Source organism: Schistocerca serialis, chromosome 4 (assembly GCF_023864345.2).
Source record: "Schistocerca serialis cubense isolate TAMUIC-IGC-003099 chromosome 4, iqSchSeri2.2, whole genome shotgun sequence".
NCBI lineage: Eukaryota > Metazoa > Arthropoda > Insecta > Orthoptera > Acrididae > Schistocerca > Schistocerca serialis.
In genome coordinates, this window is record NC_064641.1 from 848,675,736 (window position 1) to 848,689,626 (window position 13,891).

The window sequence follows — 13,891 nt, forward strand, 5'->3', positions numbered from 1 at the left end:
AAGTGTAAGATATTGGTTGTTGGCGCAGCGATATCGTCTGTGGTTGTTTCAGTTAGTATCTGTTCATTTATGTTGTGGTAGCTAGATCCCCAGAAAGTCGTGGTTACTTGTGGTAAAATTCAACCAGTTTGCCCGTGGAGACGTACCAACCAACTTAAGTGTCCTGTTCTGTATACTTTGTTATTATGTTACTTATTTTCTTGTTACATTAAAGAAGGAAATTGTGTTCCTTCACTGAAGATATCCTCATTACCATAATGTGCTGGTCTTTACTTTATTCGTTCGGTATGCTCTACTTGGCTGCAGTTGCAGTTAGTTTGTGATAGTTTGGCAGGATGCATTCTGCTTGCGGCTGTCCCCCACCTACTCACCACCCTCTGCTCACATGCCCCACCATCTATTTATTCCCCCACTCCTGCCCCCTGCCCTCTCCTCATTTAACACCCCCGCCCCCACTCCCAGCTCTGAGTGTGTCCCAGTCAGTCCCTACATATTCTGGTACCACGCACTTGGATCAGTCACTGTTTTGTCATGTGGCGTACTGGAATATCTCCTTTCCAAAGCATCACACAGTGGATATTTCACTGCGCGCTCAGCACTGTTTGTGTCCTTCCCACGCTCTTTTCTGGAATATTTTTTCATTAGTCTCACAGTGCCTGTGCCACAAGTCCCCACTACTACTGTGTCAAAGCCAGATAAGCCCTCCAACCAGCAGACTTCTGTCATTCTTCTGCCCAAATATCCATGAACAGTAGGGCAGTTTCAGAACTACAGAACCGTTGGGCCCAGCTATCCAATGGGGCCACCGGTAGAGCCACAGCCAATCATGCAGGACTTTCCCTTGCCCCCACATATCACACTGCAGCCCATATGCCCCCCCTCCCCCACCACCCCTATCACCCCCACCACCCTTCAACTTGAGGGTGCCACACCTGCACTTTCTTCCATCAAGGCCACTTTCACATGATGATCTATCATGTGTGATGTAGTGAAGTTTGGGATTGTCATTGTCACCTTGACCCAACAAATGCCACCCAAGTCCAGGATGTTATGTCACCTCCCTCCCCCCTCCACCTCCATCTGGCAGCTACACGGAGCTAATGGAGTCCAGTTTTGCACCTTTGAAGGTTAAGTGAGCATGAGATATCTTACCCTCAGGACAGTGCAGTGACATTACACCTCTCTGTTGCAGGCAATTGCTAAACCACATGTACTTCCCCACTGCCACTGCACTAGCCTTTTGTGTGGGTTTAACAGTAGGCAATGCAAATGTTTTGCCTGATAAATTGTTTGAGATTCTAAAATCCTCCCTGCCCACAGCTGTAATACATTCCAGGAGCCACCTATGTGACAGCTATAAACCTGCACCTCCCACTCTACTGCCCACCTGCTTGCACCTGATTTCAATTGCGTCCCACCACTAGCAACTTCCCATCCAGTGTGCAGGCCCTTGACCTCTATCAGATTCTAAAGTACGTGAGTTCCAAGATGACAATGACTGCCAGCATTGCCTCCTTCACTTACCCATCTCTCAGCAGGGTACTGACTACCCTATTCCTGTGTTGCCAGCCCAGGCAAAAGAAGCCACCCACCTCTGCCCCCTCTCACCCCCTCCCTCCCCCTACTTGGCACGGTTTTAGCCACCCTTGTGATAGATTGCTGCGAACTTACTTCAGTTTGCTGGTATCACTAGAGGTTTGATGAGATCGCTACAAATGTTAGATCCCCTTGCTTCTGGTCCCCAAACCCCAACAGCCACCAAAAGTAGTTGCGCCCTGTAACTGTGTCATTTCACAGTGCCTATTCATTCAGAACTTCAACACCAGTCCCTACCTACCCATATTTCCCCGCAACTATTTATAAACCCACACCCCACCTCTCCTCTCCTGATCATCATCATCATCATCATCATCATCATCATCAACTCCTGTGGACCTTCTCAGTCGCAAATGCCTCCGACCCTGTTCTGGGTGCCGATTTTTTTTTTTTTTTTTTTTTTTTTTTTTTTTTTTTTTTTTTTTTTTTTTTTTTTTTTTTTTCGTTTTCCAGCCATTAACATCTACTGGGTGTCATAGCGTTGTGTAGTTTAGTTGACAGTGGCTCCAGCAGGTCCATCCACAGCAGCTACCACTTCACGTCATGTTTTACCATGAAACAGCTTTTGTATTCAGACCCATATGAATATTTCCCCTTCTCCACGACTATCCATTACCCCTTTCCAACCCCATCCTGACTCTCCTTAGAACATTCAGTACAACTCTGTGTATTACATTGTCACCATCTCAGCGCCCCCTGCCCCTTCCGCCCTCTACCCCTCTGCTAAGTGCAATATGGCACAGAATGATTTTGAAGAGCTGCTCACCACTAGCATAATTTGCCTTTTCTAAAGCCATTTGGCCTCAGTTCTTCCCCTTGTGCCCAAGGACGACGGTTCTGGTGTCTGTGTAACACTTACCGTAAGATTAGTGCTTGCACAATTCCTAACTGTTGCCCTGTCCCGCTCCTAAGCACCTACATTGATGCCATCTAACAAGCAACTACCTTCAAGTAGATAGACTGTGCAAAAGTTGATACCCAAATCCTGGTCACCCTCGGAGGATGTCATAAAACAGCCACAATCCTGCCTTTGTCTGTTCGATAACTTTCAGTCGCAGCAATGCTGCACAGATATGGCAGCAATTTTTAGAAGTCATCGTCAGAGGTGCATAAGGTTGTTTTGCCTGTATTTATGACATGTTCTACTTCTCCAGCGACCCCGTGAACACAGCCAACATGTTTGAGAAGACTTTTTCTGTCTACAGAAAGCAGGAGTGATCTCCAACACCACAAAATGTGTTTTTGAGGCAAGGGAGGTTGAATTCCTTAGGCACATAGTCTCTGATGCTGATTTACGCACACTCCCTGGGAAGGTGCAGGCAGTTGAGAATATTCCACATCCTACCACTTTCAAAGGACTTGGGTGTTTCATCGGCATGGTCAGCTTCTTCCGAGACCATTTTAAGGACGCTGCTGCCACTCAAGAATCTATTACTACTGAACTTAGTGGCAACAAACAGATCCCTTATACCCAGGCCATGATAGGGAGCTTTAAAAACCTTAAATTGAACTTCGCCAACAGAGCACATTCGGCCCCACCACCACCACCACAATTGTTGCAGACTCAAACCAAACTGTAATCGGAGCCTTCCTCGAGCAACAAGTGCACAACGTCTGGCAGCTGCTCACTTTCTCTTTGTCAGATCTTTCTGGTGCACAGTGCAACTGAGTTGCCTAAGACTGCAAGCTCCGCACAGACTACAAAGCCATTTGGTATTTGATATTCAGTTAAGGGACGAATCTTTACAATCTTTGTTGCTCACTGCCTCCTCATCACTGGAGTTTGTAGGAAAGATTTTAGATCAGATCCTCTCTCTGCACTCTGTTACTCTGGTAGCTGACTGTGTAGGATGCACACGAGGTTTTTTTTAGATTAGGTGATTCTCCATCCAATCCAGATAGCAAAAGCTGTAGGAAACCCAGAAGTATAACCGTAAGATCAAAAGAAATGCCTCCATAGGTGAGAGTATTAAAATCCTAATGGTAAACTGTCGAAGCATTTGCAACAAAGTGCCAAGAGTGTAAGCGCCCATGAAACACAGTGAAGCTCACATAACACCAGGTGCAGAGAACTGGTTGAAACTTGAAACTGCTAACAGTGAGATTTTTGGGAGAAATTTAAGTGTACATCAAAAGGCTAGGTAAATAGTAGATGGCAATTGCATCTTTCAACACAATTGAGCACCTCTTCATAATGCGTGGCCTATGGCGGAGTGGTTACACGACAATAATGTACCCTGACTTTGTACCAGGCCTCACCGACAAGCATCAATACCTCTCCTCAGTGCAGCACTCTGTCAAGAATGGGCTGCTATTCCCCAAGAAACCTACCAGCACCTGATTGAAAGTACACCTACGAGAATGGAAGATGTCATAAAGGCTAAAGGTGGGCCAACACCATATTGAATTCCAGCATTACTGATGGAGTGCACCATGAACTTAAGTCATTTTCAGCCAGGTGTCCAGATACTTTTGATCACATTGTGTAAGTATTAGTGTCAGTGGTGTTGAGAAATAGCTCAGATCATTAAAATTGAACAATGCTCCAGGGCTCGACGGAATCTATCAGATTCTATACTGAATTTACAGCCAAGTTGGCCCATCTTCTAACTATAATCTATCGTAGATCCCTCGAACAAAAAACTGTGCCCAGTACTTTGAAAAAGGCACAGGTCATACCTATCTACAAGGAGGGTAGTAGAAGTGATCCACAAAACTGCCATCCAATATCCTTGATATTGATTTGTTTTAGAATATATTATGAGCTCAAACATAATGAGGTGACTTCCTCAGTGCTAACCAGCAGGGAGTTTGAAAACATCAATCATGTGAAACCCAACTTTCACTTTTCTCACATGACATACTGAAGGCTTTGGATCAAGGCAATCAGGTAGATGCACTACTTCTTGAGGTCTGAAAAGCATTTGACCCAGTAATGCACCTACACTTATTGTCAAAAGTACTATCATATGGGGCATCAAGTGAAATTTGTGACTGCATTAAGGACTTCTTGGTAGGAAGGAAACGTGTTATCTTGGATGGAGAGCAATCGTCAGATGGAGTAACTTCTGGTTTGCCCCAGGCAGGTGTGTTGGGACCCTTGCTGTTCATGTTCACATATATGTCAATGACCTTGCAGACAATATTGATAGTAACATCAGGCTTTTTGCAAATGATGCAATTGTCTATAATCAAGTACTATCTGAAAGAAGCTGATATTCAGTCAGATCTTGATACGATTTCATTGTGGTGCAGAGATTGGAACTTACTTTAAATGTTCAGAAATGTAAAATTTTGCACTTCACAGAACGAAAAAAAAAAAAAGAAAATACTATCCTATGACTATAATATTGTCACGTAGGAGGAGGTGTAATTAGATGAATGACAAACATTAACTTCACTTAATGAAGGTGAATCACTGTTGGAATTGGCCAACTCGTACAAAATATGTAGGTGTGTAACACTTTGTAGGGATATGAAATGGATTGATAACATAGGTTCAGTGTGGTTACAGCAGGTGTTAGGGTTTTGTTTATTGGTAGAATACTGGAGAAGTGCAGTGAGTCTACAAAGAAGGTTGCTTACAAATCACTTGTGTGACCAGTTCTAGAATATTGCTCAAATGTGTTGGACCCATACCAAATAGGACTAACAGGGGTATTGAAGATACACAGAGAAGGGCAATACAAATAGTCACAGATTTGTTTAATCCATGGGATAGTGTCATAGAGATACTGAAGGAACTGAACTGGAAGACTCTTGAATATAGATGTAAACTATCCTGAGGAAGACCATTAATGAAGTTTCAAAAACCGGTTTTAAATGATTACTCCAAGAATATACAACGTCCTACGTATCGCCCACATAGGGATTTTGAGGATAAGATTAGAATAATTACTGCATGTGCAGAGGCATTCAACCAACCATTCTTCCTGCACTCCAAATGTAAATGGAACAGGAGGTAATCGTAATAACTGGTACAATTGAACATACCCTCTGCCATGGACCTCACAATGGTTTGCAGAGTATAGAGGTACTGTAGATATCACAGCCACATCACTTCAGATCACAGGTGCCAGTTCACCTCCATACTTCGGCACACTTGCTGCTCTAGTACCCATTGTAGTACCAGCTATCTCCTTGCTGCTAATGGCATGGTAGACGAGTTTGGCGTCATCCCAGGCTTCATGCAACAGCTCCAAGATATCATCGCTCATCTGCAATCTCATTGTGAGCACTGCACTTGACTTCGCAGCGTGTGTCTGTGTCAAGCTTTGAACAGTCATCACCGTTTCACTCGCCGTACTTGGGACAATACCTGGTGTTTCAATGTAGGGACAAGACGTTCTCCATTTATCTGAATAGGGTCTAAACTACTGTCCTTCTAAGCCTTCTTGAGCCTGTCTGTCGTGTAGCTACCCTTGACTAGTGAGCACAGCACCACTGAGCTGGAGTTTACTGCGTCTATAACTAGCCTGGTCACAGTGCCACGGACAGTGCCTCCGAAGCTGCTTCCAATGCAATTCCAGTCACAGTGATGTACCCAATGTGCCACTGGCTGACTTTCTCTGAAGCTGCTTCCAATGCTCTACCCACTGATGCCACTCCCAACCAGTCGCCAGTCGACTGCCCAACTGACATGCGTCACATTGCCTCGGATCCCACTCCACTGCCATGCAGCCCATTTTCCACCTCCTGCCTGACACAAGCTGCTGCCCACTCTGTTGAAGCAGTGTTGATATTTTATGCATTCACAGCAGCACACACAGGAACTGGCCGTGCCCATCCTCTCAACAGTGGGAAAAGAACTCATACTAGTGCAGCAATGGAAACCTGTGCTGGCACCTCGTAGCACGAGTTCTGTGACTCACGCCAGCTACCGTATTTACTCGAATCTAAGCCGCACCTGAAAAATGAGACTCGAAAAAGAGGAAAAAAAAAATTTCCCGAATCTAAGCCGCACCTGAAATTTGAGACTCGAAATTCAAGGGGAGAGAGAAGTTTTAGGCCGCACCTCCAAATCGAAACAAAGTTGGTCCATTGTAATATGAGACACAATTTAGGTCGAATGAAAGACGATACAGCTACAGTAGTTTGGTTCGAGTCGTAAGCTTAGCAGTTAAGCTTTACCAGGTAGCCATTACAATGCGTTAGGCGCTCTGTCCGTATTTATACGGGTACCCTTCCTTTTTCACGGGCTCCGTCTGGTTTGAATCGATTGCTTATTTTGCTTTGATCTGATAAGTGCCGTTTTCTTTGTTATGGGTGTTTACGTCACTCTAAGATGAAAATGCATTACTGTACTGTGTAATGCATTGTTTGTCACATTTTGATAGTGCGTGTTTACGGCCTGTCGCAGCTCGCGGCATGACTTGCTTTTGTGCGCACTACCGCCGCTTACAATTAAAAAAAAAAAAAAAAAAAAAAACAAAGAGAGAAATCGTCTCATTAGCGAAACAATGGCAAGAGACTGCTATTTGTTGTTACTTACACTGCTGCTTTCTTTGATAATGATCAAAAAGAACCAAATGCGTATGATAGAACATGTTCTGAACGAGAGTTTTGCGAAAATTTTCCTCCGTTTGAAAATCTTTGCGGCCGCTTCTTTAGTACATCAAATTCTGCACAGAAATTAGTCATCTTACATTTAAAATCTAGTCAGTTGCCGTGCTTCATTTCTGACTGTATCACTATTAGGCATAAGAATAATACGAATATAAACATGACACGACACGTATATTCTTCCGCATTTGCTGTTGTCTCACTCTAGTTTCGTAGTATATTACGCAGACAGGATTTAAATGAGATAGCAGCAAACACGAAAGAATACATGGCAAAATGTTTATATTCGTATTATTCTTATGGTGAAGAGAATACTGCATGTGATTCACATTTCATCAGGTTCCTATTAGCAACCATCTCTTCTCACAGGTAGGAAAAAACTCGGAACGTAGAGTTGGCCATATTGACAAACATCCCGAACAGTCTTGCCAGTCGGATTTTCGTAGTACATTGAAATTCTGCTACATTCGAAGATGAACAATACCGAATTTGTATTTACTTCGTTGGATAATGTATGAAAATGCAGTGGTCGAAACTCGGGGCGGAGAAAAAAAAAGCTCATCTTCTACCTTTTTTTTTTTAAAATTTATTTACTGATGCAGAGGTTCTGGTGCCAGTATTTATCTTTGTGCCCACAAAACATGCTTGTGTAGCGCTACATATATTCGACGGCAGAAGTTAGTTGTGGCGGCACCTATCAACATTTTTCAGAACTTCCGCTTGCTTTGCACTCGATTCTAAGCCGCAGGCGGGTTTTTGGATTACAAAAACCAGAAAAAAAGTGCGGCTTAGATTCGAGTAAATATGGTATTGTGTGTGTTCCTGGCAGCACTGATGTCATGATGATGCACCCGGACAGTTGTCAACATCACACCACACCACCCAACAGCTGCCTTGCCTCACTCAGCTCTTATTGAGATGCTTTCAAAACAGGCATCCTCTACCAAATTCAAGCACCTCTCTGCTCTGTCGGCCTTCTGGAAAGGGGAAACTGTGTGCAAACTTCATTTGTTCACCTCCTTTGACAGCCGCATATGATGTGCTGCACTTGCCATACATTGGCAGCATATAAAAAGCTCATGCCAGCTAGTGCACCCTGCCTTTCTCCAGCACCCAAGCTGGTAACTTCTGCTGCAGGTAGCTTTTTGATCTCCATACTCTTCACAGTTGTGCCCCAGTCTTTTGCTCCTGATCTGATGAGGCACTTAGCTACTGTGCCTCACCAGAGTTTGCTTTATCAGTCAAGCTTCAGATTCAGAATCAGTTGCCATAGTTTCTTGCAGCCTAGTGAACAAAAGATATTCTACCACATCTCCCAAGAGCTGTTCCTGAGTCTCGTTTTCTCTGAAGATTCTCAAGGTTCTTGAAAATTCTGATCCCAAACTCCCAGTTAGTCCCCCAGTATCAGCACAGGATTTCTAAATGTGTGAAGTGAAAACAGGTGAACTACTTTACCAGTCCCACACCAACCACTTTGGTGTACATTCACTGCCATGCATGCCTAGAGATGAATTCTTTCTTGACTGTACTGACACCCTTCACTGCCAGATGAGTCAGTTCTTAAGTCTTAATTTCATCTTGTATAGTAACTGAAGTATCTTATTTTTATTCACTTTAGGTAGGTGCAAGGTATGGACATTAGCCGAAAAGCCTCCAGCCTCCCACCTGCCGCTAGTATAGCAGGTTCTGTACAGAGTGTTCAACTTAGTATTTCATAGCTTTTCTATTGAAATTGTAAGATATTGACTATCAACCCAGCAATATTTTCTGTGGTTGGTTTTAGTTACCACCTGTTCGTGTATATTGTATGTTGTTGTTGTTGTTGTTGTTGTTGTCTTCAGTCCTGAGACTGGTTTGATGCAGCTCTCCATGCTACTCTATCCAGTGCAAGCTTCTTCATCTCCCAGTACCTACTGCAGCATACATCATTCTGAATCTGCTTAGTGTATTCATCAGTTGCTCTCCCTCTAAGATTTTTACCCTCCACGCTGCCCTCCAATACTAAATTGCCGATCCCTTGATGCCTCAAAACATGTCCTACCAACCGATCCCTTCTCCTAGTCAAGTTGTGCCACAAACTTTCTCCTCCCCAGTCCTATTCAGTACTTCCTGATTAGTTATGTGATCTACCCATCTAATCTTCAGCATTCTTCTGTAGCACCACATTTCGAAAGCTTCTATTCTCTTCTTGTCTAAACTGGTTATCGTCCATGTTTCACTTCCGTACATGGCTACACTCCATACAAATACTTTCAGAAACGACTTCCTGACACTTAAATCTATACTCGATGTTAACAAATTTCTCTTCTTCAGAAACAATTTCCTTGCCATTGCCAGTCTACATTTTATATCCTCTCTACTTCGACCATCATCAGTTATTTTACTCCCCAAATAGCAAAACTCCTTTACTACTTTAAGTGTCTCATTTCCTAATCTAATTCCCACATCATCACCCGATTTAATTAAACTACATTCCATTATTTTTGTTTAGCTTTTGTTGATGTTCATCTTATACCCTCCTTTCAAAACACTATCCATTCCATTCAACTGCTCTTCCAAGTCCTTTGCTGTCTCTGACAGAATTACAATGTCATCGGCGAACCTCAAAGTTTTTATTTCTTCTCCATGGATTTTAATACCTACTCCGAATTTTTCTTTGGTTTCCTTCACTGCTTGCTCAATATATGGATTGAATAACATCGGGGAGAGGCTACAACCCTGTCTCACTCCCTTCCCAACCACTGCTTCCCTTCCATACCCCCTTGACTCTTATAACTGCCATCTGGTTTCTGTACAAATTGTAAATAGCCTTTCGCTCCCTGTATGTTCCCCCTGCCACCTTCATAATTTGAAAGAGCGTATTCCAGTTAACATTGTCAAAAGCTTTCTCTCAGTCTACAAATGCTAGAAACGTAGATTTGCCTTTCCTTAATCTAGCTTCTAAGATAAGTCGTAGGGTCAGTATTGCCTCAGGTGTTCCAAAATTTCTACGGAATCCAAACTGATCTTCCCCGAGGTCCGCTTCTACCAGTTTTTCCATTCCTCTGTAAAGAATTTGCCATTGTAAGCTGTAGTAGGTAGATACATAGAAAAAAGCCAGGAGTATTTTCATAAAAATGAACTATGAGTTTAATTTCTGCACCATTAGAGGCATGTCAACCAACTTACATGCCCCCTTCGGTGTACTTTATTATGTTGGTTATTTTTTAATAGAGTGAATAAGGAAATGATGTTCCCTCAAACATAATGGTTCTAAAGAAACGACAATATATAATTTGTAAAAAATCTTCAGTGCTTTGTAAATAGTTTTTCTTCCATGCATGATTTTATATCTGAATAAATTTTAACTTTTTGCTTCTGCTCTCGCATAATACATATAAACATGGTGTATAGAAGCAAGACAAAAATTACTCAGTCGTGATGTAGCATAAGAGTTAAAATGCATGATTATTGCAGTACCTGACTCCATTTCTTGATAGTCATTCGTGGATATCAGAAACATAAAATTCTACAGAACAATTTACTGTGAATCATATAATTGTAGCATGATAATAATGTAATTTGATTTTTTAAATAATGTTGAACACTGTTTCTTCATGATTCAGGGATAAACAATTATGTTAACTGCTGTTTTTTTGTTGGGAAGTGTTACTAGTTCTGTTTTGTTGCATGACCTGTATAACACTTGTTTCAGTTAAAACTTCCAGAAAAAGCAATACAGGCAGCCAAACAAAAGAATTTACCACCAGATGCGTTCTATGCATTTGAGTTATTGGAAAATACAGGAATCTGTATTGTGCCTGGATCTGGATTTGGGCAAAAACCAGGAACTTATCATTTCAGGTATGACACAAATATTCCTAGCATTTGTAAAAGTAATTTATCTGTATCAGATCAGCGTATATTTAGTGAACTACCAAAGATGCAAAAGCAGCAATGTAGTTAGTTGCTCAGCATCCTAATGTATGTTTAAAATTATCGTTACACTAACACAGCACATGGGCAATGTGCGAGTGGACCGTAAAGTGTATAGATAAGCCACTTGCTTTACTTGGTGCAATTTTGCTGAAATGATGGTGGCTGCTGGGACATCCACCGATGTATTAAACATCTTGTAAATTTCCAATATTGCTTGTAATTCACAATCTTAGTTTTCAGTGGTGCTTCTAACACTCAACATGTAATATGCAAAAGTAATTAGTGGAACCTTAATGAAAAGTATTTGCCATCTAGATTATTTTTTTAGCAAATATCACATGTTACTGTTGGAAGTAGTAATGTAAGAAACAATGAGCACTTATAAGATTTCTGTGACTGAGTAATTTGTGTCACGTCCATAGAACAGAATAAAATGGTACAGTCTAGTTATAGTTTTCTGTTTATTGCACCAAGTATAAAGTATCCAGTCCACACAGTAATCCAAAACCTTGGCTGAGTGACAAAAACTTGGCTAAGTAACAGATAGTAACCTACTGATAGCAAAAAAACCCTTATGTTCAGAATGGAGAACAGTAATAGTGCACAGTAAAATCCTAACTAGAGTGCCACATACCTACCACAGTAGTTTGAGTCCTGTTAAGTTATTTAAACATGGCTTCCTGAAAACAGCTTATTTAGTCCATTTGTTAATAAAATAAAATCACAATTCATTCCTGGGCCTCTAATAAACAAAAATGACTCTAACTAGAGTGCACATTAAACACAGTGAACAAGATTATTAAAAAAAAGGGCAAGTAAAATCCATAATCATGGCTATAGCGACTTTGTGTGTCTTAGTATAAATAACCATAGGTGGTAAGATTTTCGTTGCAACCAATAAAAATTCAAAATCCTTTTTATGAAGCTAATTAAAATGCACTGAAACAGTAGAAATTGGACAATGATTGTAAAACATAAAAATGTAAGATAAGTGCCCCAGAGTGAGTGTAAAAATTAGTCATAATGTAAGTATAGTTACTTTTAAGTTGTGGCAACTAAATGGAACTGATAACCTAGGGATAAATTATCCCTTGAAAATAATTGATGCTCATTAAATGACTTAAGGGTGGTAGGACATCAAATGGGCTGACTTGGAGCAGGAGAGGCACCACAGGACATTTTAATTTCCACTGTCTATACTTTCACAAATAAATTCATAAAAATATGTGAGCATGACCAGGAAGTATTCAGGATTCACACTCATAGCAGTGCAACTTCAAAAACATAACGAAATAATTTTTTTTATGTCATTCATTTTTTTCATTAATTAAATAAATTCTAGAGTGTCATACATCTGTAAGTAGGGTTTGCATGGTGTGCAAAATTAATTGGAGAATCTCTCTTATTTATGAAAAAAAGTGTACCTATAGCAATAAATGCAGCCAATAGTAAGTGAAAAAATGATGAAATTTTACATGTAAAAAAATTATTTTGTTATGTTTTTGAACTTCTGCTGCTATGAGTGTGAATCCTGAATCCTTCCCGGTCATGCTGACAGTCTTATGAATTTATTTGTAAAAGGATAAACAGTGGAAATTATAATGTCCTGTGGTGCCTCTCCTCCTCAAAGTTGGCCTGTTCGACATCTTACCTCCCTTAAGCAAAACTTAACATGTATTTGGCAGATAGCATGTACCGGGTGATCAAAAAGTCAGTATAAATTTCAAAACTGAATAAATCATGGAATAATGTAGATAAAGAGATACAAATTGACACACATGCTTGGAATGACATGGGGTTTTATTAGAACCAAAAAAATACAAAAATTCAAAAAATGTCTGACAGATGGCGCTTCATCTGATCAGAATAGCAATAATTAGCATAACAAAGTAAGACAAAGCAAAGATGATGTTCATATATCTAAAAACAAAGATATGGTTATAATAGAGGGAAACATTCCACGTAGGAAATATATATCTAAAAACAAAGATGATGTGACTTACCAAATGAAAGTGCTGGCAGGTCGACAGACACACAAACAAACACAAACATACACACAAAATTCAAGCTTTCGCAACAAACTGTTGCCTCATCAGGAAAGAGGGAAGGAGAGGGGAAGACGAAAGGAAGTGGGTTTTAAAGGAGAGGGTAAGGAGTCATTCCAATCCCGGGAGCGGAAAGACTTACCTTAGGGGGAAAGTATGTGTGGATGGATATGTGCGTGTGTGCGAGTGATACCTGTCCTTTTTTCCCCCTAAGGTAAGTCTTTCCGCTCCCGGGATTGGAATGACTCCTTACCCTCTCCTTTAAAACCCACTTCCTTTCGTCTTCCCCTCTCCTTCCCTCTTTCCTGGTGAGGCAACAGTTTGTTGCGAAAGCTTGAATTTTGTGTGTATGTTTGTGTTTGTTTGTGTGTCTGTCGACCTGCCAGCACTTTCATTTGGTAAGTCACATCATCTTTGTTTTTAGATATAAAAACAAAGATAATTTGACTTACCAAATGAAAGTGCTGGCAGGTCGACAGACACACAAACAACCACAAACATACACACAAAATTCAAGCTTTCGCAACAAACTGTTGCCTCATCAGGAAAGAGGGAAGGAGAGGGAAAGACGAAAGGATGTGGGTTTTAAGGGAGAGGGTAAGGAGTCATTCCAATCCCGGGAGCGGAAAGACTTACCTTAGGGGGAAAAAAGGACGGGTATACACTCTCGCTCGCGCGCGCGCGCGCGCGCGCCCACACACACACACACACACACACACACACACACACACACACACACACATATACAGACACAAGCAGACATATCATAT

General features: G+C 41.4%; 1 protein-coding gene across 1 annotated transcript in view; it reads left to right on the forward strand.

Moving 5' to 3' along the window:
* The window catches only part of LOC126473480 (alanine aminotransferase 1-like), an 80,018-nt gene that overhangs the window by 48,361 nt on the left and 17,766 nt on the right, over positions 1–13,891 (forward strand). The window contains exon 11 of the mRNA XM_050100555.1: positions 10,853–11,001. Within this exon, the coding sequence (XP_049956512.1) occupies positions 10,853–11,001 (149 nt within the window). The remainder of the gene's footprint in view (positions 1–10,852; positions 11,002–13,891) is intronic.